The 21,046-nt window shown below is 53.0% G+C and overlaps 2 protein-coding genes across 2 annotated transcripts; both read left to right on the forward strand.

Annotated features, from left to right (window-relative positions):
- Positions 1 to 144: 144 nt before the first annotated feature.
- LOC121672934 (voltage-dependent T-type calcium channel subunit alpha-1H-like) lies at positions 145 to 10,704 on the forward strand (the record flags this gene model as incomplete). Its single annotated transcript, XM_042045872.1, has 4 exons — positions 145 to 471; positions 3,834 to 4,017; positions 7,045 to 7,171; positions 7,872 to 10,704. Coding segments are annotated over 4 exons (1,749 nt in total), but the record flags the coding sequence as incomplete, so codon positions are not given.
- A 5,794-nt stretch (positions 10,705 to 16,498) lies between these two features.
- LOC121672939 (B9 domain-containing protein 1-like) lies at positions 16,499 to 19,544 on the forward strand. The gene is made up of 7 exons (XM_042045881.1): positions 16,499 to 16,605; positions 17,206 to 17,274; positions 17,386 to 17,497; positions 17,564 to 17,660; positions 18,096 to 18,158; positions 18,758 to 18,825; positions 18,942 to 19,544. Exons 1-7 carry the CDS (start codon positions 16,549 to 16,551, stop codon positions 19,085 to 19,087), a joined length of 612 nt encoding a protein of 203 aa, XP_041901815.1. The 5' UTR covers positions 16,499 to 16,548; the 3' UTR covers positions 19,088 to 19,544.
- The last annotated feature ends 1,502 nt before the right edge of the window (positions 19,545 to 21,046 follow it).

Genomic DNA, 21,046 nt, shown 5'->3' on the forward strand with positions numbered 1-21,046 from the left:
CCTCTTTGTAGCTGATGTAATTCCTGGTCTCCGCATTTTCTTTTCTCTGTTTCAGCTGTACCCACTTTGTGTTCTTTTGGTGTTTCTGCCCTTGGAGCCCAAGCAGAGCCCCACTAATCCCTGCCCTGTCCCTCCCTGCTGCAGGACACGCTCCGGGAATGCACTCGGGAGGACAAGCACTGCCTCAGTTACCTGCCCGTCATCTCCCCCGTCTACTTCGTCACCTTCGTCCTCATCGCCCAGTTCGTCCTGGTCAACGTGGTGGTGGCAGTGCTGATGAAGCACCTGGAGGAGAGCAACAAGGAGGCCAAGGAAGACGCTGAGATGGATGCTGAGATCGAGCTGGAGATGTCCAGAGGAACCAATGCTGCTGGCGGGAGCCGGGGCGGGGCCGGGGCCCCTGAGAGCCGAGCGCTGCACGGGAACCAGGAGCACACCAAGGCCGTGCTGCAGGGGAAGCACCAAGCCCTGGTGAGAGCCCACACAGAGCTGGGGTGGGGAGGGCATGGATCCCACCAGCCTGGCCAGCAGATCCCACACAGATTCCACACGGAGCCACAGGGATGGGAGACAAGGAGCTGTCCCAGTCCCCCTTCAGCAGGGATGTCACCACCACCCCACATCCTGAGTCAGCTCCCAGGGCTCCCGCAGGTGGAGGCTGCTGGAAATGCTATCCTGAGTGTTGTTCCAGGGGAGGGGTGAAAATCCATCACTCCAGTTCATTCCCAGGTTGTGGATTTTAAGTTCAGAGCCACAATAGCCACAGCTCCCTGTCCTGCTGTCCCAGCCAGTCCTTGTCATTTATCAGGGCAGCAGCACCAGGGAGCAATCCCATAAAGCCCGGGAATGCTGGCACTGGGATAAATTCCCTTCCCAGTGACACTGCTCAGGTTCTTTTTAATCCCACTTTGGGATTTCCAGAGGATCCTGCAGCAATTCAGTGCTGGTGTAAACCTGCAGCTCCCCACTGGCTCTGCTGAGGATGTGGATGACTTGGGAAACATCAGAGCCTCTCAGCAAGAAGCTGGAGGTTCCTGGGTTGCTTTTCCAGACACTGCCTGCTCTCTGATTCCTATCAGTCCTCTAGGAGAACAATCAGAAGTGCAGGGGGGAAGGAGGGCGTGAGATAATTGTCTCATCCCGTGTCAGCAGCCTGTGATTAAGAGTGAACATGGAACTGCTTTGTCACCATGATCACAAATAAATCTACCGTGAAATCAGTGGGGGCTAGCAGATTAAATTACATTAAATTAGATTTTTGTGAAATCCATCAGACTCCATTAAGGCAAGGAAAAGGAGATTTGGTTACACAGCAATAGGGAATTGGCTATTTGAATGTTGTTCCTCACAGACATTCCTGCAGGGAAATGCACAGGTTGCTTTTCTAATTGTGGGGAGAGAGAGGGCACGTCCTTTCATACAGGCTGGGATTGCAAACTGAGTCCATTCTCCTTGGGTTTTCCTCATCTTCCAATACTTCCCAAGCACATCAGGAGCTGGGCAGAGCCTCCTGTTAACCCTGGAAACTCCACAGGGAGAGGTGATGAGGGGGAAAAGCGTCCCATCCTTCTGCTCCGCTTCCCACCATGTCCTGCCACCTTCCCACCAAAGCCCAGGCCACCAGGCTGAGGTGGCTGCTGTCCCACCCATCGTGCTGGTGTGCTTTGGGGCTGTGCCTGAACTGTCCCAAACCTGTCCCTTCACAGCCACAACCTTTGCAGCCTCTGTCCTTTCCAGCTGGGAAAACAGCGTTTCCCAGAGGAATCAGCCCTGTGTGGGACAGGAGCGAAATCCTCTTTTTAGCCCTTAAAATGTATGTTTGGTGCACAGGGCAGTGTGTGAGCAGTGTGACTTCAAAGGCAGAGTCCTTTCTTTGTGGAGAAAACAGTGCCAGGTTTGATTTTATTGTTGTTATTGTAAGAACTTGTTTATGATACTGAGGAAACAGAAGCCAGAGGGGATCAACACCTCAGGCTTCCAGCAATCCCCAGAGCTGTGGATTCAGGAGGTGCTCCAGGGAGATTCCCAGCAAACCCCTCTGCTCAGTCCCTCCCGATCACCCCACATGCCCACAATTTCCAGGGAATGGGATCAGGCTCTGGAGTGCAGCAGGTGTTTCCCAGCAAGGAGGAGGAGCAGCAGTGCTGTCTCCAAACCATCCTCACTGTCCAGAGCAGCTCTCCAGGTGGGAGCCAACAAATTTCCCATCCGTGGTTCATATTTCAAGCACTTATTTCATTTGAAATTTGCCCACATCCCTAATTCAGTCAGGTCTCGACAGCTGAACCCTTAAAAACTGAAGTGGCTGATGTCAAGAAGGGCTTTCTGTTCATCTGTTCCAGCCAGAGACAAACTGAGCTTGAAGAGCCAAATCCTGAGATCCTTCTGTTCAAGTGCTGAGCGAGTGGAGCGAGACCCTTTGTTCTCGATGTGGCTCCGGGCTGTGAACAAGCACCCGGCTGCCCCCAGCTCAGGTGATGCCGTGCTGATGGAGCTGATTAGCTGGGATGGCCAGGGACCAACTGGCACCGGCTGCTGAGGCTTTAATTCATCAGCTGAGAGCCCTGGGTGGCACCCAGAGGGCTCTTGGGCACAGCCACAGTTGGCAGAGCTGAATGCCAACGAGCTGTAAATACCTGCTGGCCTCCCCCAGTTCCCAGCCAAGCTCCACAGGGTAAAAGCACAGAGTAATCCATCTTGGGGTGTATGGCTTCAGGGAGCTGAGGAAAGACATTTCTAAGGCAGAAATACAAGGAAAAAAACAGATTGAACCAGATCCTTGGGGAGCTCCAAACCTGAGGGATCTCAGGGCCAGGTTTTGCTGGCAGAGAGGGAAAACAGCCCGGCAGAGCAAAGCAAAATACATTTAATTTAAGACATGCAGCTGGGAAAATGTTTTCAATCAGTCACTGGGAGGCTGACGTTAAAGGAAAACCAGAGGGATTAGCTGTGTTTTAGATAAAAGGGGAAACTGGGAGGGGAATGTGTCCAGCCAGGCTGCAGGGCCTGGCCTGGGGGCTCCTGCTCCCCCACCACTTGGCCAAGTCATGGCATCACCTCTCAGCTTCTCCATCAGCACCTCAGGGACGTCGTTTGTGTCCCTAAAGCTTCCTGAGACCCCAGGACGGATTTGCTGTGAGGTGCCTGAGAGGGGTCAGATTGAAGGTTTGTGGTGTGCTCCGTGTGGGCACTTCCAACCAGAGCCCCTTCAGTGACAGCAAAGAAAAACCCCTTTTGTGCCCTCAAAGAGGCTCCACACCCCCACCCTCACTGCCACGATGTCTTCTCCTTCCCTCTGCCTCTTTCTTCAGGGGTCAGTGGTGCCCAAAATGCTCCAGGTTGTAGGAGAGAGGCCTCAGGGTCTGCAGTGGTGTCGATGTGTTTAAATGTCTGCCCTGTGAGTTTGTTTTGGGGAGGTAACACGTGAATTTCCAGAAGAACTTGGTTTGGCCCCTCTGTCCTCTGTTTGAGGAGGAGGACGTCACCCTCAGGCCTCCTGAAAGCATCTCCCTGGAACATCAGATGAGGACAACGTGAGAAATGCTGCATTTCTCATGTTTTTAACAGATGGGCCCCTTTTTCCTGGCCTTTCCTTTCTCTGTGTGTTCAAGAGTTGGCTGAGTGGTGGGTCACTGATGCCTCCCTTTATTCCAGCTCCACCCTGAGCTCTCCCCTCAGTGTAACTTTGCTGTCCCGTGCAGCCACTGGGGCCGCAGCTTGTGGGGAAGATCCCAGTGGGAACATCTGCACAAGGTTTGGAAGCAAAAAGGGAAGGAGTTCCCTGTAAATTCCCCACTGAGGTGACCCCATCTCCCTCTCTCCTCGCTCTGCAGGGCAGTGCAGCCTCCCTGAGGCCCCAGGATTCCCAGAACCTGCTGACCGTCCGCAAGATCTCCGTGGCCCGGATGCACTCCCTGCCCAACGACAGCTACATGTTCCGGCCCGTGACTCCGGCAAAGGCCCCGTTCCCCCTGCACGAGGTGGAGATGGAGACGTATCCCTGCAAAGCCCAAAGAGGTACCACCCATGGGGATTTCCCCCTGCTCTGAGATGAAGCTTTGGGCTCCTCATGACAAGAGGGGCAGTGTCCAGAGAAGGGGCTGGAGCATCAGGAACAGCTGAGGGAGCTGGGAAAGGGGCTCAGCCTGGAGAAAAGGAGGCTCAGGGGGGACCTTGTGGCTCTGCACAACTCCCTGACAGAGTTGGGCTCTGCTCCCAGGGAACAGGGACAGGATGAGAGGAAACAACCTCAAGTTCTGCCAGGGGAGGTTTAGTTTGGATATTAGGAAAAATTTCTTCCCTGGAAGGGTGTTCAAGCATCAGAACAGGTTCCCAGGGCAGTGGTGGAGTCATCATCCCTGGAAGTGTTCGAAAACCGTGTGGATGTGGCACTTGGGGACATTGGTTAGCACTGGCCTTGGCAGTGCTGGGTTAATGGTTGGATTTGATGGTCTTTTCCAATCTTTACGATTCCATGATTACAACCACGGGACAGCAGCTGCACATGGGGGGTTCAGTGGGGAGCAACCAACCCAAACATGGCCTGAGCAGGCCTTGCTCCGATTTGATTCCATCAGCACGACGAACGTTTCCCACATTGGGCACAATTCCACGTTTCCATCACTTTCCCAGGAGCAAGCTGGTGGCTCAGATCTTTGGGGGAGAAACGAGGCTCCTGAGTAGTGCTGGAGGCACAGGGTACAGGCTGTTAGCTGAGAAAAAGGGAGCATTTCCCTTCCCTGTGCATTCCCTCTGAATCCTGCCAGCGGATCAATAACATCCCCAGGAATAAAAGCCGGAGTCGGGATTGCTTCCGGGCACAGCTCCTCATCGTTCCAGGCAGGCTGCAGCCTCAGGGCACTGCCTTTAGCACCACACATCGAGTTCAGAGCTGCAGGAGTTTCTTTGGGAGCAGAAAGATTAGAAACCAGTGTCTGGCTCTTCCCAAGCCTGGCCTTGTAATGAATGTCATGGACAGACCCCATGGAGTGACCCCATAATCCAGGAATCACAAGTGCACGGAGCCTTTGAGGGGGCATTCATCCACTGCATCCGAGTCCATTTCCCTGAAAATGCTTTTCTGTCTCTTTTGTTGAGCTGGTTTGAAGGGGAAATCGATACGAAACACAATCTCTGCCTCCCTAAAAGCACACGTGCTCCTGGAGTGGCTCCCAAGATCTTCTCCCACCCTGCTCTCCTTTGATCCGGCACGGTTTGAAATGCAAGAACTGCTCAGTGGGTTTGCAGAGCCTGATTTGCTCTGATTTCCTTGGGAGAAGGAACTCTGTGTTTGTTCAGACTCTCTGGGAGCCAGGTCATGTTCTCTGCTCAGTGTTTGTTATTATTCACCTGCAAATTCCTGGCGAAGGAAAGAAAACAGAGGTTGAGTTTCAGGGGCGGCCTCCTGGGGCTGCTTTTCATCCCTGGAGTGGCTGTAAAGCAGGATTTATATCCATATAAAACTGCTGTGATGCTGCCAGGGGTGGGTAGAACCCACCAAGAATTCTCTGATGTTTCCCAAATTTCTCTCCAAGAGCGCTGGAGGGATGGATGTGATGGATATGACTTCTTTGGGAAAACCAGCAGCACCCTGAGCTGTGCTGCTGCTGAGCTGCCCAAACTCTGCTTCAAGTCACAGTTCCATAAATTACATCCAGGTAAAACTGAGCCCATGGAGACTCCCATGAGCATCTGTGTTTCCATGGGCTTCAGGATGTCTGATCTTCTCCCGATACTGCACCGACCACCCAGGGAAAATCTTGTGGGATGAGCAGATCTCAGGATATGTTGGGTTTAGATGCAGTTTCCTGATTTCCTAGAAAAACAAGAGAAAGAACATCCAGCTCCAGAGATCTTCAGTGTTCCTGAGCATCCAGTTTGGAGGGGGTTTGGGTTTTCTATATGAGAGCTCGATGGAAAGTTTCCAACAGGAGGAAATTCCAACTGAGGACAGGGAGTAGAGCATAGGGTCTGGATTTTATGACCATGTTTGTGACAGATTTTATGACAGAGTTTTTCTGCGTCATGAAAAGCATTTTATAAAGCCTGGAATAGCACATGAACAGCACAGGCTCAACCTGAAACTCTGGATCTAGGAGAGCCCAAAAAAAAAACTGGGGAGAAGTGGGGTGGGGGTGAGAATTCCTTCTGTGGTGTTCTGGAGAAAAGCTCCGAAAGAAAAAATATTAAACACTCACTTTTCTTTCTCCCCACTAACAAATCTGTCTGTGAAATGCAACTGCAATGTGTCTGGATGGCTTTTGTCAGAGGTTCAAGTTCCCTGAGCCCTGGGTGAGATCTCTTGGAGTGATGGATAACGGTGTTTTTAACACGGAGTGGGGCAGCACTGGAGGAACAGACGCTGGGTTTCAAACTAATGAGGACAATAAATCCTGCAGCCAAAAAAACCAGAGAAGCAGATCTCTCAGACAACTCCCAAGCGCAGTAAAGCAGCACCACGGAGGGGCTGGGGAGAATGGATTGCCTTCAGACCCAGCCTAGGCGGCTTCAGGAAGAGAGAGATTCCAGCCTGCCCACAGCTCAGGGCTGTCAGAGCATTTGGAACAGGCTCCGAGCTCCTGGTGGGACCACGCTGAGCCAAGCTGTGCCTTGGGGACAGCCCTGATGGTGGCTGGGCTGTGGTGGGTGGGAGAACTGCCCTGGGCCTGCAGCAGTGTCTGCTCCCAGAGGAGGTGTAGAATATCCTGAGTTAGAAGGGACCCACAAGGCTCACAGTCCAACTTCTGGCCCTGCACAGTCACCCCAACATCTGTGACCTCCCTGCCATCCCTGCTGAGGTTCAAGGCAGGACACAAGACAAGGGTTTTTAATTCCAGTGTTGCCCAAGGGTTACGCTGATGTTCGGGATTTCAGCCCGGCCTAACAGGTCTTTCCTCCTCCCTCCTTTGTTTACTCCCCTCTTGAAGCTTCTGCCTCAATCTTTGAGAGAGCCCACAGGCCAAGCAATGACTGCTCCCTCTGTCCTGCCCTAGGATCCATCACCTCCATCCGCTCCCAGCCCGTGGGGACGAGTTCCTCGCTGAGAGTGCCCACGGAGTCGCTGCCACTGGCCGCGCGCTCCCCCGGCCACGAAGGGCGGCACCGCTGGAAGGCCCTTCCCCCCCACGGCACCCCCCGATCTCCTGCTCTCAACAAGCTGCTCTGCAGACAGGTGAGAGGCCAAGAGCACCCAGAGGTAACTCCTGACTCGTCACCTGTGTTCCTTCCCTTCTTTCCCAGTCCTCTCTTGGGTTTCTTTGCTTGGAGCTAAGAGTAGAGCTCCTGTTTTAGAACAAAACGTGCAATTTTAATTTTAATATAATTTAGTCATTTTAATACACTCCTACCCCAGCAAAGGACACGTGGGAAGGCCCTTTTTCCCTACTTCCATCTTCGTGGCTGTGCTATTCCAGGAAATAAGAGCTAAAGCCCAAATCCATTTTACGCATGGTGGGAGAAGCCTCCAGGGAGCCCTACACTGTGATGGGTTGTGCTCGCTCAGGATTTGGGGCCGGAGCAAGACCAAGGCCCAGTAGATGCCAGCCCTGAACACGAAGGCTCCTGCCAGCAGAAGTTTATCCTCCTGTACAGGAGGGTCTGACAGGACTGGCACAGTGGGGCGGGAATGAGGTGGGGTGTGTTAGACCCACCAACATGGGCTCCCCATCCCTGGGAGTGTCCCAGGCCAGGCCGGACGGGGCTTGGAGCACCCTGTACTGGTGGAAGGTGCCCATGGCAGGGTGTGGAAGGAAATGAGCTTTCAGGCCCCTTCCAACACAGTGTGGTTCTATAATTCTGTGTCCATCACTGGAAGTGCTGCTGCCCAGCACGTCCCCAGGCTCTCACCCCACCTCTCTCTCCTCCCCTTCCAGGAGGCCGTTCGGACAGACTCAGTGGACGGACAGACTCAGGAGCGCAAGGACAGCCTGCAAGCAGAGCCTGGAGAGCCCCAGCCATCAGCAAAGCAGCCCCAGAGCACCCTCACCCCCAGCCCTCTCCATTCCCCCCCTCCCGGCCACCCCTCCGCGCTCCCCCCCGTCCTCCCCACACCGGCCCCTCGGCCCCCTGGCACGGAAGCACACATGTGGCCAGCACGGCGTTCCCAGCCGGCCACCCAGCCCTGACAGCCCCTCTGGCCCCGAGGGCTGCCAGGGCGAGCCCTCGGACCTGGCTGACGAGGAGGTTCGGCACATCAACAGCTCGGCCAAAGACTGGGCAGAGGAGCACTCGGACCCCAGCAGCCGCTCCACCTCACCCTTCACCTCGCCGGCCCCGTCCCCCGTGCCCCTCAAGAACTGCAGCACAAGCAGCCTCTCCTGCAAGGAGAAGGACTTGAAGAAGTTCTACAGCACCGACACCAAGGGCTTCCTCAGCAAGCCCAGCTGGGCCGACGAGCAGCGGCGCCATTCCATCGAGATCTGCCCCTCCGGCGGCGCCCCGGACTGTGGCTTCCAGGACCCCGCTGAGGACAAGCAGCGGCCCCCTGCCCACGTCCAGCCAGAGGCCGACTACATCCACGGAGCCCGGAGGAAGAAGAAGATGAGCCCGCCCTGCATTTCTATAGATCCTCCCATGGAGGATGACACCGGGGCGGCCCCGCGCACCAAACCCTCCGAGAACACCCTGCTGCGGAGGAGGACCCCGTCCTGCGAGTTCCCGGCCTACCGAGAATCCCTGGAGCTCGCGGAGAGCCAGCCCCCGTGCCGCGGGGAGCACCTCAGCATCCCCAACTTCTCCTTCGAGCAGCTGGACGGCGGCTCCTTGAGCAGCCTCTCGGAGCTGCTGGACAGCGGCCAGTCCACACCGGCCTCCATGGACTCGCGGCCGGACGCGGAGCTGAAAAAGCCGGATCACTTAAAAACTCAGTGGAGCAACGGCGAGAGGAGCAAAGAGCTGCTGGGCACTGCCAAGAGCCCCCTGCGGAAGCAGGACTTGGGCCCCGTGACTGTTGCCACAGAAGAAGGCACGGATGACCCAGTATAGCCGCTGGGCCGGGGGAGCGGGGGGGTCTCAAGGGCTTTGTCACCAGTGTGGGGGTTCCAAAGCGAGGGCACCCAGGGGTCGGGGGTGGCCGTCACCGGGGCCGTCCCCTCGCTGCGGTCACTCGAAGCGCTGTGGAAGTTTGCAAAAAAAACCACACACACACACACACAGAGACACACACAGACACACAAAGAAGTGAAAAAGAAACCAAACGAACGGCTGGACGAAACTGGGGATGGGTTTTTTGGGGATGGGGAGTGGATTTGGCAAGAGGTTTTGGGGTTTCTTTTCTAAGGGGAAGGTGGAGTTGGTGCAGGGGTGGCTTCGTTCCTCCCACCCCCCTCCGTGGCCTCGATCACATTGATTCGGGTCCGAGGTGGTGTTGGTTGGGATTTGGGGGGATTCTCTTGGGGTTTTGTTGTTTTGTTGGGTTTGTTTTTTGTTGTTTTTTTTTTTTAAAGATGCTCAGCTTTTCCCGAGGCACCTTTTTGAGCTGTCACGTTACGCCGGAGTGCCCGGGAGCTGGGAGCTGGACATTGTCTGTATATCAGCAGTTCTATAAATAGAAATCCTGTATTTGTGAGCTACAAAATGAAGAAACAAACAAAGAAAAAACCTGGAAAAAAAAAACCCAGACCCACAAAAACTCTCTCTCCATAATGCACATATTTTTATAGAGAAACAGAGATGCTGTTTTTTGCATTACATGGGTGGTGTTTCCTTGGGTTTTCTGTGGAATTAATTATTCTAGCCATTCATTTTCCAAATGTTTCTTCTCTTTCCTCGCTTCCCTTCCCTCCACCATCACCCCACCAGCTTCTTCTCACAGCTGATGCTTCTGACATCTCGCTCATTTTTCTTTTGTACTTTAGAGGTTGTCCTAATTACAGACAAAAAACCAAATCACTACTGAATTGTAGCCAGTGCAATAATAAGTTATTCATTCTTCTTGTCTGTCCAACTGTCCTGTTGCTTTTTTTCCCCCTCCCTTTCTTTTCAACTGAAATTCAGGTTAAACGTTGCAATAATCTGAACTAACGTGCACAGAGACGGTTTCTTGTGTTACAAAGAGAAGCAACTAATGAAAAAAAGGAAAGAAAACTACATTTACCGAGAGATTAAAAAAAAAGAAACTGAACAAATAAATAGTAAATTATTTAAGAAATGTATTTTGTTTACTGCAGTTCTAAGTAAATTATTGATACAGTGTGTAAAGAGCTGTCATAGGTGACGTTCTTTGTGAGCATTTAAGGTGATGATTTGTCCTCCTAGTGGCAGAACAACTCCGACCCCTCGGGGCAGTTTGCACTCCCTGTGCTTCCCTCCCAATCCCTACACCCACACCTGGACACGTTCTCTTCCCAAGGCCCTTCCAGAAGCCTCTAGAGGAATCCAGGTCACCTTTTAACACCACTTTGGGGTTTTTTTTGCAGCTTTTGGGGTTGATTTTTCCTTTTTAGCCTCTGGTCCTTGCCCCTTCCCACCCCTCCTGCAGGCTCTGTGTCCACGGCACAGCTTGGCCATGGGAAATAGGAGCAGGAAGGAGCCCGTGGCAGCAGCCCGGACATCCGGGGGGGATAAAGCCCATCCAGTCGTTTCCGTTTGGTTCCTTCCGTGCCGCCTCATATTTATGCATTCACATTTATCTTCTGTTATCGATGCATCCATTACTCCAAAGGAAATGTATCTTGTTTCACATCTATTAAACTGTATAAACTGGAAGCGTGGCCTCCCTTTGTGCCGCAGCGGGGGGAGCCCAGGTGTTCCTCCCGCTCCCAGAGCTCGGCATTCCCTGAAACCTCTCTGCTCAACCTCTCAAAGCTGCAGCCCCCAGGTGTGAACCATCCCCACTGGAGTTTGAGGCTTCTCCCACCTCCAGCTGAGCTCAGAGAATCCCTCACCTCACCCAAGAGTCTCCATATGTTGATCCAGCTCTGTGCTGGCTGCTTCCGAGGAGCACCTGCGCCGCTGTAATTAAGAGTCATTTAGAATTATTGTAAATAATGATTGTGTCTCGGCGGGATAGCGAGGAATTCCAGAAAAGAGCCATAAAATCCATGATTAACAGTGCTTTGGGGAGGATGGCAAACTCCTTTTGCTGCAGTTTAAGCAGAGGAGGTGAATCCCTCTGCTCCAGGCTGAATCCTGCCTGGAGGCGTGTGGGATGCTCCGGGATGTCCCTCGGCATAAGGGGACACTCAGGGTGTCATTTACCGCTGGGATTATTTAGCTGTGCTGGAAAAGGCCTGAATTCCCTTCTGGCCCTGTGCCTGAATTCCCTTCGGGGGAAAAGCCTCTCGCCATGGGGTTGGTGGCTGATGGTGATGATGGAGAGGGGGATGTAGAACAATTTGGAAGGGCTTGAGGCCATGGCAGCGTCGGGAATGAGTTTGGATATTTGCTCCTGGTTCTGGTTCTGCCCGGGCTCCCACCCTCTGACAAAGCCACACCTTCCCAAACCCCCCAAAGCTCATGAGGACCCAAACCAACCCCATCCATGAGCCTGCAGGAACATCCTGGCAGCGTGGGGCGAATCAAGCTCCGACTGAATTTTCCAAGAGCAAAGAGTGACCATGGATTGCTCCCCGATGCCTCTTTTGGGGACACTCACCTGGACGTGCAGGTGCAAAACTCCCACAGCTGCATCCCCAAACCTGGCCATGACCAGAGAAACTATTTAACATCAGCCAGTGTTAATTTTGTTGATTAAATCTCTGCAGCATTAAGCGATTTCCCCCTGGACTGTCTGCAAGCCTTGCTTAAGATCGGAAGCAAAAAGCACCGGGTAAATGCAAGTCATGATTATTTAATTGGATCGATTTCTATTTTGCATTTTTAATGGCCATTCAGTCCTGTCCATTTATGAGCCAGACTCTGTCCCACCACTGTCCATTCCAGCAAACCCACAGCCCGCAGGGATGGGCACTGTTTCCATCTGGGCTGGCTCAGAGCCACCTTGGCACCCTTTGAGGAGCAGGAATCAAACAGGGATTAAAAACCACCATGCTGAGGAAGGAAACCATCACAGGGGCTCTGCTTCAAGGGTAAATCTCAGATGGCATCGATCTGAAATTCTCTTTGTCATGCTGGGGAGGAAAAAAAGCTTTAAAAAAATACCAACCACCAAATCTGACGCCATCCTGGGTGCAATTAGCCCCAACCTTAATCTGTCAGAGCTGTGAGATCATACAGGTTGCATGAATGCTAATAAGCATTTGATATTTGTACAAGCTTTCTGGGGATGAATAATTCAATTGACTTCATCCATTAAATTTCCCCTATTAAGTTTTCAAGCCGTGGCTGGGTTTTAATGGCTGGGGCCACTTCATCCTCCAGACGAGGGGGCTTAATTAGGAATTTTAGCACAGCCAGACAGAGCCACAGGGGCTGAAATCTCTGTGGCTCTTCGGGTTTTGAGCAGCTCGTCTCTCTGCTGGAACCCCGCTGTGCCCCTGGAATAACTCCAGCTCACACCAGGTGGGTGCTCCATCCTCTTCCAGCATTATGGTGCTGCCACAGACTTGTTTTAGCTCTTTCCATGGGGTCAGTCCCTCTGTGGAGGCTGGGAGGGTGCTGAGGGGCTGCTCGGGATGAGGGATGTGCAGATTTCGGCACCACTCGATGATCCCGTGGGTCCCTTCTGACTCAGGAGATTCTATAATTCCATTCCATGATTCCCTGGCCTTCAGTGATGCAGGGATGTCACCAGGAGTGTTCCATACATACCCAGCTCGGGCTGCTCCTCATGCCAGGACCCTTCACTTGTGTCCCTCACTTGTGGGTTAGCGTTGGGGTGTTTTTTCCCAGCTGTGGATGTTGGACTATCCAGTGAAAAATAAATCTGTTCACAATGAAAGGGAGAAAATGCCAACAACCCTCATTAAGTCACACCTCAGGGAAGAACCAGATTAATTATTTGAACATTTGATTGAAATCCCCTGGAGCAGCTTATTCTGATTCTGCTTTGCCCCACGTGGAGGCACAAGCTGCCGAGGGCCCGCGGCCACATCTCCAGGGTCTGTTGGATGCATGGAAAACAGCGTTCCCACCTGAGTAATCCCCAAAAAATGCAGTCACCACCGGACAACAAACAGGAGGGCTCCATGCCTGGCAGGAGAAGGAGCTTGTTTACCCTCCCCTCTTCTCCCTGCTTTTATTCCTTATGTCCTTATCAAATCCAGTTGTCCCACTGGGCACCATCTTCCCGGATCCTCCTCGCTCTCTCCCTCACTCCATGTCAATTTATTCTGACTAGCTCAGACAGAGGCACTAATTAATTTTGCTCATTAACCAAAAGAAATCTCACCAATGATAATGAGTTCCAATACAAATTAATTCTTCAGGGAAGACCAGACACTTCACAGCTCCTTGGCAGCAACAGCGTCCGTACCCGGCAGGGCCCCTGGCATGGGGCTGGCGGCCACATGGACACAGGGATCAATCCTGGAAGAGTCCAAGGACAGGTCAGACAGCAACCTGGGATAGCAGAAGGTGTCCCTGCCCATGGCAGGGGGTGGAATGGGATGAGTTTTAAGGTCCTTTCCAACACACAATTATTCTGGGATTCAGACACGTAACACAAAACCCACCCGGCTTCACGCGGGTACCTTTGCACCACACTCAATCTCCAGGTAAACATCTCAGCAGAAATTACAGCGGGAATATCCCCCTCTGTGTGCTGCTGTGAGATCGCACCCCTTCCCTGTTTGATTTGAGCAGCAGGAGCAAAAAGCAGGGAAGACAAAGGGCAGGGAAGCTCCCTGCAGCCTCCTCGCAGGCAGGGATGAGTCAACGTTGTGCAAACAACTCTAAAAATACAAACCGTTTATAGCAGATTAATGACACCATAAAATGGATTTCACTGGCCATTTACCAGGTGTTGATCATAAATATTTGAGGTTCAAAATAAACTTTTGTGCTGTGCCACTGTGTTGTTGTTCGTGTCTCTCCCACCTTCCCCGAGCGCCCGTTGGCAGCGATGGATCAGCCCCGGGGCTGCTGTGATCAGGCTTGAGCAGGTACGGGAGCCAGAGGACCTGCTCCTGCTCCCTCCCTGCAGCACGGGGTGTCAATCCACTCTCTTTTCCAGGGATCTACTGCTCCTGCTGTAATTACAGTGGATGAGCCCAGAGCTGGGGAGGTGGGGAGGAGATACATCCCACAGGTATCCCCCGCTGGCACTGCTGCCTGGCAGCTTTGCCCAGGAGGAGGAGAGCCCCTGCCTGCTCCCCCACTCCTCAGGGCTCATCCAGAGGCAATCCCAGGGGAAACACAGGGAAAGGGCTCACCACCACTCTCCAGCCTCCTTGGGAGCCCCTGGACCCGGAACCAGGCAGCCTGGGCAGGTCACAGTGCCTGGCTTTGATTCAGAAGCTCCCAGTGACAGAGCTCCAAGCAGTTTGGATTTTCCCAGCCCCTTGCTCTTCCTGGGAATGAAGCAAACATAATTCCCTCAGCTGTTTGACATGGCTCCAGCACAGAGGTCAGTGCTTAAGGGACACTGGGAATCATTCTCTGGGAGCTGGGATCCATTCTGGGCACAGCACCGGGAAGAGGTGACAAGTCAGTGATCAGCAGGAGCATGTCCTTCCTCCCTGTGAGGATGGCTGCGGCCCCAAACACCCCTGGGAAGCTTCCCATGAGTCCCATCACAAATCACAGGATCAGGACAAGTCCAGGAGAAGAGGAGAATGTTTTAAAGGGCCAAGAGAAACAGCAGCATCACTAAATAGCACCCATGGGGTCGCCATCATCCACCAACCTTCATCAGCTTGGAAATCAAACTCTCTGACGGAGCATTAATTAAGTTTTCCAGCAGGATAAAAACACTTCCTTGCTTGGGATTTCACTCTGCTCACAAAGATTAAAAATACAGCTAATTAAAACAAGGCTGGCATACAAAGAAGGGAAGAATAAAAGGTCTTGTTATGGCTGGGAGGGGACAGAGTCCTTCCAGAGGCAGGTACAGATGACTCACGGCTGCTGAATAACCCTCCTGCTGTCTCTCTGCCATGGGGAAGGTCTCCTAGTGCTGAGAGAACTCCTCCAGCAGCTGTATATCACCTGCCAGGCAACAAAAATGTCCAGAAATTGGCTCCAAGATAGCTGGTAGCCAAGTGCAGTGGTAATTAAACAGCCTCACTAGCTGCTCCAGACAGCTGCTCCAGATCTGCTTTACTTCCCCCCCACCCCTGATAATTTTCAGTTCAAATGAATTATTTTCCCTGAAGCATTTCTGAAGGGCTGTGGAGAAAGGATAACATTTCAGGCATTCCCTCCCATTCCTCCTGCTTTCCTGTCCCATTCTTCTCTTGGCCAAATGTGTTTGGCCTGAAAAATCGAGTTGAAATAGGTATTGACCGACAACACATCTACTGAAACATGGAAGGGCTTCCTTCACTCCTCCCACCTTTCCCCAGAGGGTCTGGCAGCAACCAACTACCCCACAGATTCCTCACGGAGAGGGGATCATGGCCTGGGATGAGGAAGGGAGGCGAAGGGACGAACCACAGCAGATGGTGGCCAAGCTGGGGAGTCTCCATGGCGCTGACGTGTGTGTGGGCAGCAAAAATTTCTGGCGTGAGCGGCGGCACGACCGCGGTCCCGATGGGCCAGCACCGCGTCACCAGCCCAGCACTGTCACATCACCGGGCCAGCCCCATCCTGTCACCAGTCCAGCACCGTCACACCGCGCTCTCTGTGGGGAAACAAGTCACTGTCAGCAGATTTCAGCGCTTCCAGCTCTTGTAAAGCCTCAGCACACCCGTCCTCCTTATTGACACACCAAACTCACCCCTTCCTTTTAATTAGAGCGAGCTAATTAAATCAGCACCGTGCTGTTTCCTGCTTTTCCCACGCACATTCAGACCCCGCGGTGTGAGGGCACTTCTCCTGATGTGCACAAGGGAAAATCGCCGTGCTGCGGGCGCTGAGGGCCCCTCTCCTCGTCAGTGGCGGTGGCCCTGCAGAGAGCACAAAATCCACCATTTCCCTCTTTCTCCCTGGAAACACCTCCTGGCTCGGGCCCTTGCCTGCCAGCCGGAGCCGCTCTCAGCTCGGCCGGCAGCATCATCTAGTGGCCATGGCCTCGCCACATGGAATGGTAGGATCGGGAATATCCTGAGCTGGAAGTGACCCACCAGGATCATCCCGTCCAGCTCCTGCCCTGCACAGACACCCCAACAACCCCACCCTGTGCATCCCTGGGAGCGGTGTCCTTGACGTCTGGCAGCCTTGGGGCCGTGCCCATCCCCTGGGGAGGCCGAGTCCCCGCTTGGGGTTGCTTTAGGCTGATATCAAATAATAATAAATGAAGTTCAGCACACGTGGCGGTGCGAGGATAACGGGGCAGCGCCCGTCGGGCTCAGCGGCTGAGGGGAGCGGGAAGGACCCGCCCGGGGACACCCATGCCGGGGGTGCCGGGGGTGTCGGGGGTGAGGTGGCCGCGTTTTGGGGCGATTTTGGGGATCGGGAGCCCTGCGAAGCGAGGCGAAGAGCAGCGCGGCGCCGGGGAAGTTTGTCCCCTGCGCCGCCCCGTCCGTCGCCACGGCAACCGGCGCGCCCGCCATGGCGGCGCCCAGCGTGTTCCTGCTGGCCGTGAGCGGCGAGATCGAGAGCGGGGAGGTGCGTGAGACCCCGGGACACCACGGAAACACCCCGGGAACACCCCGGGGGGATGGGGGGGATCGCCCCCAGCCCGGTCCGCGCGGCCCCGGCAGAGCGGCCTGGCCTCGGTGTCGGTGCTGCGTGCGCCCGTGCGGGATGAGAATCTGCCCCCCCTGAGCCTGCCCGGCCTCAGTCCCCAAACTCAACCTAGCCTCATCCCCCTCAACCCTGCACACCCTCAGCCCCCCATAACCCTGCCTGGCTTCATCCCCCTTAACCCGTCCCTGTCTCAGCCTCCCCCAAACTCAGCCTGTTCCCAGCCCCTTGACCATCCCAGTGTCAGCCCCCCAAACCCAGCCTGTTCCCAGCCCCCCGAACCCATCCCTCTGGCCTCAATACCCTCTGACCCAGCTCAGCCTCAGCCGCCCCCGCATCCATCCCAGTCCCCCAAACCCATCCCAGTCTCAGCCTCCCTGACCCAACCTGTCTGTCCCCGTCTCGCTGGCCCAGGCTGCCCTCAGCACCCTGACTTGGGCAGAGCCTCACCCCCAGAAATTCCCAGTGAATTCCCAGTGACACCTCTCTCTCTCTCTCTCTCTCTCTCTCTGTCTCCTGCAGTTCCCAGGATTTGATGACCTCTACTGCAAGTTCTGCTTCGTCTATGGCCAGGACTGGGTCCCCACAGCGGTACAGCCTCTGTGCCCCCCCCGTCAGACCCCCCTGTGCCCCCTGTCCCCACCCTGCCCACCAGAGCCCCGGGCTCAGCCCAGCCCCAGGCTCACCCCACATTCCCTGCAGGGTCTGGAGGAGGGAATCTCCCAGATCACCTCCAAGAGCAGCGTCTCCCCCACCACGCTCGTCTGGAACTTCCCCATCGACATCACCTTCAAGAGCACCAACCCTTTTGGCTGTGAGTGCCGGGGGGGGGGGGTCCAGCCCTGGTGCCAGACCCCCTCTCACCCCCATTTCCTTGCAGGGCCGCAGATTGTGCTGAGTGTCTACGGGCCTGACTTCTTTGGCCACGACGTGGTCAGAGGTTACGGAGCTGTGCACGTGCCCTTCGTGCCGGGGAGGTGAGTGCCAGCCTGACCTGCAGGGCTCAAACACATTCTCGTCCTGTTATTCTGTTGTTTCAGAAACAAAACCAGCTCCCATGCGTCCTCATCATGCCCTGTCAGTTCACTACAGAGATTTTCTAGCAGAGCTCTTTCATCATCAGATAAGTTTTGGTAATGCTCTAAAGCCCAAAGTGGCCTGTGAGGAGCCCAGATACGAAGCTCAGTTTCTCACCTCTCCCCCATCACTGTAAGCACACGATAAGTTCTCACTGCCACCACTGGGAATGGAGGAAGATCCGATGTTCCTGTGCAAACAAACCCTTCCTGTGTGAAGGGAAAGCACCTGGAGATGAGCAGTGCTCTGGTATGTCAGCAATTCTGTGCCTTTGTAAATAGAAAAATCTTGTTTGTTCCGTTCCTGAAGTTCTGGGGGTCTCCTCTTTGTTTCAGGCACAAAAGGACCATTGCTATGTTTGTCCCAGAGTCCACCTCCAGGCTGCAGCAGTTCACAAGGTAATTATTAATGACTTTACTTCATTAAAGCCCCTCTTGCCCGTAGCCACAGAGGCATTTGCAGCTACTGGGTGGTGCAGAGCTGTGACTGCTCTGTGCCATAACCAGTCAGGTTTGTGTTCTGTGGGTAAAATCACATTTTCAGGTGGCTGGGTCTTTTTTAAAAGCTTTCTGCAAATATATTAATCACCTGCTAGCTGCACTGAATTCCTGCCTGAATCTTCTTGGGGCTGTTCTGGAAGGATGGCTACAGCAAGAGAAAACCCATGATAAAACAATTCTCATTCCACATTTTTTGTATGTATTCAAGGTCTCCAAGCCTCTCTGGTTCTCTGGGTGATCAAGTGGAATTTTCCAACAATATCTTTGCCACAGAAAGGTTTTTCTAGCCTAGAAAAAACCTGGATTTAACAAAATCTGTATGAAATGAGTTGCATTTTTGTCCTTAAGGCAAAACTTACCTTTGATTGAAGTAGATCAATAAAGTGAGTCAGGCTTCAAAAAGCTCCTGGCAGGCTCATTAACCCCCCTGATGTGCATATCATGATCTGGATCAATCTAAGCCACCCAATTCATTGTTCTCTCTTTTCTTCTCCAAGCTGGTTCACAGGGAGACGCCCGGAATTCACCGACCCCAAAGTGGTGGCACAGGGAGAAGGACGGGAAGGTGAGTCCTGGCAGCTCCTGGCTGCTTGCCCAGCCACCTTTGGGTGATAAAGAAGTGCTCCACAACTAATCCAAAGCCTCTTTTAACTGGATTCGTCCCCATCCTCTCTGTCCCAGTGACCAGGGTACGATCCCAAGGCTTTGTGACCATTTCCTTCAACGTGATGACCAAAGATCTGCACAAGCTGGGCTACGACGTTGGCCCCACGGCCCTGCAGAGCCCCTCCCTGGAGCCTAGGGCACAGGGGCTCCACAGGTTCTGAACTCCCCAGGACGTGCTCAGAGCTCAGCACTTTGGGCCTTCTTAGGGAGAGGAGGAGCTGCTTCAGCTCAGTCATTCCAAAAAAACACCAGCCCGGGAGGATTTGGGGAAATTACCGAGCCTGATCCTCTCAGTAAGGTTGAAGTATTGTGTAAATCAACGTTATCTGATAACATTCAGCGTCTTTAGGGATCAGACTCTCTCAGAGTAAGGCCTGTTACAAAGTATTTTTATAGCTTTTGTACACTTTTTTCTAGAATTAATGATGGGGAAAGTTCAGAGCTGTAGCTGTTTCCCTGTGGTTAAAACTTTGCAAACCCAGTTCTTTTTAGTGACTTCTTGGTTTTTTGGTGGTACAAATGAGGAATTGAAATTATTGCACCTTCCAAAAATGGTCCTGTGAAATGCATCCCCCTCTAAGCTCTTTTAGGCTGAATAAACTCCATTGTATCAATAGATTCATTTGTCTTTCTGCTGCTAAGGGGGTTTATTTGTTTGTGCCAGGATGTTTTAAAGCTCTAAATCATCCAAGCTCTGCCAGACTTAGAGGTCCAAGAGAAAAAGAAGTGTTACAATGCAGTGACTAATTGCTGCATCATTTTCCTATTTAATTTTGGGCATGTAACCTCTTGTGTTTGACTGCAAATCTCAGAATGACCACACCTCTCTAAAAGGGAACTACCAAGACCTCCAAAGCGTAGAAATCCCAGGAAGAACAGCCAGGGATGAACCACAAAACCTCCAGGACACAGCTCAACAAAACACCCAGGCAGAGATTGTTTTTATCATCAGTGGGCTGGAATAAATACAATTTCTGAAAACATAAAGTGGTCACTGGAACGTTGCTGTGAGCAGCAGCACCTTTTATACGACATGTAAATACTTTTCCAAACGTTTTTGGGGATGATTCTTCATCTCCTGCATTCCTCCTGCCTTGTTTTTGTTGACTCCACACTTGCAGTGGAGGTTTTGTGGTAATTTGTAATCTCTGAACTGAGTCATGTTGGAATCCAAATCCAGAAGCATTTCCTGTTGGCTCAGAGGAGACTCGAGGAATTTTGTTTCCTTTTCACAAGTTTGGGAAGCAGTCAGCTGCGGTAGCAGGAGAAATATCTGTGTTTGAAACGCTTCAGAGGCAAACACTGAATCTCCTGCTGCTGCCTAAATACCCAATTCCCCCTTGAGCACAGTTCCTGCCCACATTCCAGCTGGAACAAAGCTGCTCCAGGCATGAGGAACCTGTCAAACTCACGGAAAGTCCAAACCTGGTGCCCCACAGGGAATTTATTCACACCCGGCTCTGCATCCTGGCGCTCCAAACCCCTGAATTCCCCCTGTTCCAAAGGAACTGTTGGATGTTTAACCCCAGTGGGACCAACCAGACCTGACCCAGCTTCCCCCTGACAGCTGAGGCGAAGGAAGGTTAAAAACAATGAAAAGCAAAAATCCTAAACTGCATAGAAGAGGATTTAAGACGCCTTGAGATGTTTAAGCTGCTCTCTAAGCAGATCCCACACCGCTGCCTGCATTATTAGGACTTTTTGCCTGTTTTCTCTGGGGCTAGTTGGATTTTGGGGGGTTTTTTTGGCTCCTCAGTGGCTTGAGCACATCTAAGACCTTCACCTACCTTCCTCGAGGGTTGGGTGTATCCTGTGAGTGTTTCCCCCAGGGCGTCACCCAGGGGCTGATGTTTGGAATCAGCGTTTCCCAACTCCAGTGCCATTCCTTGGCTCTGAGGGGCAGCTGTTGATATCCCTCAGGAACACATTTCTCCCAGAGATGGCCTTGCTGCTGCCTTTGAAATATTTGCTCCTCAGGCGTGGCCAAGTGTTTGCACCTGGGAGAATCTCTGGATAAACATGGACACAACACCGTGAGCAGGGAACCATGGCAAGAAAGGGATTTAGGATCCCTAATTGTTCATGGAAGTGAAACCCTGGAAGAACCAGTGCTTTAAGAT

This window comes from Corvus kubaryi, unplaced genomic scaffold (assembly GCF_017639235.1).
Source record: "Corvus kubaryi isolate FWS band 111438036 unplaced genomic scaffold, C.kubaryi_AGA036_p1.0 65055, whole genome shotgun sequence".
NCBI classification, from domain to species: Eukaryota; Metazoa; Chordata; class Aves; order Passeriformes; family Corvidae; genus Corvus; species Corvus kubaryi.

Excerpts from the sequence above, each read along its gene's own strand:
- LOC121672939 (XM_042045881.1), top strand. The coding sequence starts at position 16,549 with ATGGCGGCGCCCAGCGTGTTCCTGCTGGCCGTGAGCGGCGAGATCGAG. Across the intron at positions 17,498-17,563 it reads GAGCACCAACCCTTTTGGCT|GGCCGCAGATTGTGCTGAGT; the intron begins GTGAGTGCCGGG and ends ATTTCCTTGCAG. Across the intron at positions 18,159-18,757 it reads AGGCTGCAGCAGTTCACAAG|CTGGTTCACAGGGAGACGCC; the intron begins GTAATTATTAAT and ends TTCTTCTCCAAG.